At 43.4% G+C, this 1,093-nt stretch overlaps 1 protein-coding gene across 1 annotated transcript in view; it reads right to left on the bottom strand.

Moving 5' to 3' along the window:
* Positions 1–1,093, bottom strand: part of LOC107104114 (kunitz-type protease inhibitor 1-like) — a 17,154-nt gene that overhangs the window by 2,461 nt on the left and 13,600 nt on the right. Inside the window, exon 5 of the mRNA XM_015404031.1 lies at positions 656–721. Coding sequence (XP_015259517.1) covers positions 656–721 — 66 coding nt within the window. The remainder of the gene's footprint in view (positions 1–655; positions 722–1,093) is intronic.

Raw genomic sequence — 1,093 nt, forward strand, 5'->3', positions numbered from 1 at the left:
TGAAGTTTGTCTCCGTCCGTCTCCTTCAGCTTCCCTTTAGAACCAGCTGAAGCTCAGGATAGGAAACATCTGGGAACATCTCTGATCTAAGCTCCGCCTCAGTCTCAGGTCATCTACAGCTGCCTCCATCCATCATCCTTTCACATCTGCCCAGTCCTTCTGTCCCACAGCATGGTGCTGCCATCACCGTGCTTCACAGTGAGGAGAGTCTGAGGATGTTTGTCTCCATGGTGTAAAGAGCGGAGCTTCCCCAAATGTTGGAAGATGGACATTATGAGCTGATTCTCAGGGTGCTGGTGGTGAGGGATGATGCAGGATTGACAGAAAACATCTACTGAAAATATCTGATGACCTTGATGCACAGAGACTGGGAACCTTTAATCTGTCTGGATGATCTGGTTGATCTGGATCTATGAAGTGAGCTGAGATGATGTCAATTCCAGCTCTAGAAATAAACTGAATTTGTCATTTATTTCTAGCAGCTGTTTATAATTGATTCTGTTATTTAGTTTTTTAATGTGTTTTCTATATTTTTTATTTCAATCGGTTACATTTTATTTTTTGGTTTTTTATCCCAAAGTCAGTCCAGTCAGTTTAGAAGTGATCATTTGATGGCATCAGTCTTCTTTAGCTTCCTAAAGGATGAAGAGCTTACCCGATTCCCCAACATCTTCATCTGTTCCCAAACGTTCAAACATTCCCTTGGAAAACAGGTTCTGTTCTGTAGAAACAAAGAACAAAGTTCAGCTTTACTTTCCGGCTCCACTGAAGTCCAGGTTCATTCCTCAATTAGCTCCTCGGAAAATTCTCAGTTTTCTAAACCTGAAATCAGTGCGTTTTTTCCGTTTCACTAACAGTTTCCTCATCCTCTGTTTCTGTTGCCATAGTAACATCCTCCCACAGCTAACCTGGTGAGCAGCAGGTTTCCTTCAGTAAACTCAGAGTTTCCTCATCCTGTTTCTGTTGCCATAGTAACATCCTCCCACAGCTGACCAGGTCAGCAGCAGGTTTCCTTCAGTAAACTCAGAGTTTCCTCATCCTGTTTCTGTTGCCATAGTAACATCCTCCCACAGCTGACCAGGTCAGCAGCAGG

The sequence above is a fragment of the Cyprinodon variegatus genome, unplaced genomic scaffold (genome assembly GCF_000732505.1).
Source record: "Cyprinodon variegatus isolate N-32 unplaced genomic scaffold, C_variegatus-1.0 Scaffold1619, whole genome shotgun sequence".
In the NCBI taxonomy this organism is placed as follows: domain Eukaryota; kingdom Metazoa; phylum Chordata; class Actinopteri; order Cyprinodontiformes; family Cyprinodontidae; genus Cyprinodon; species Cyprinodon variegatus.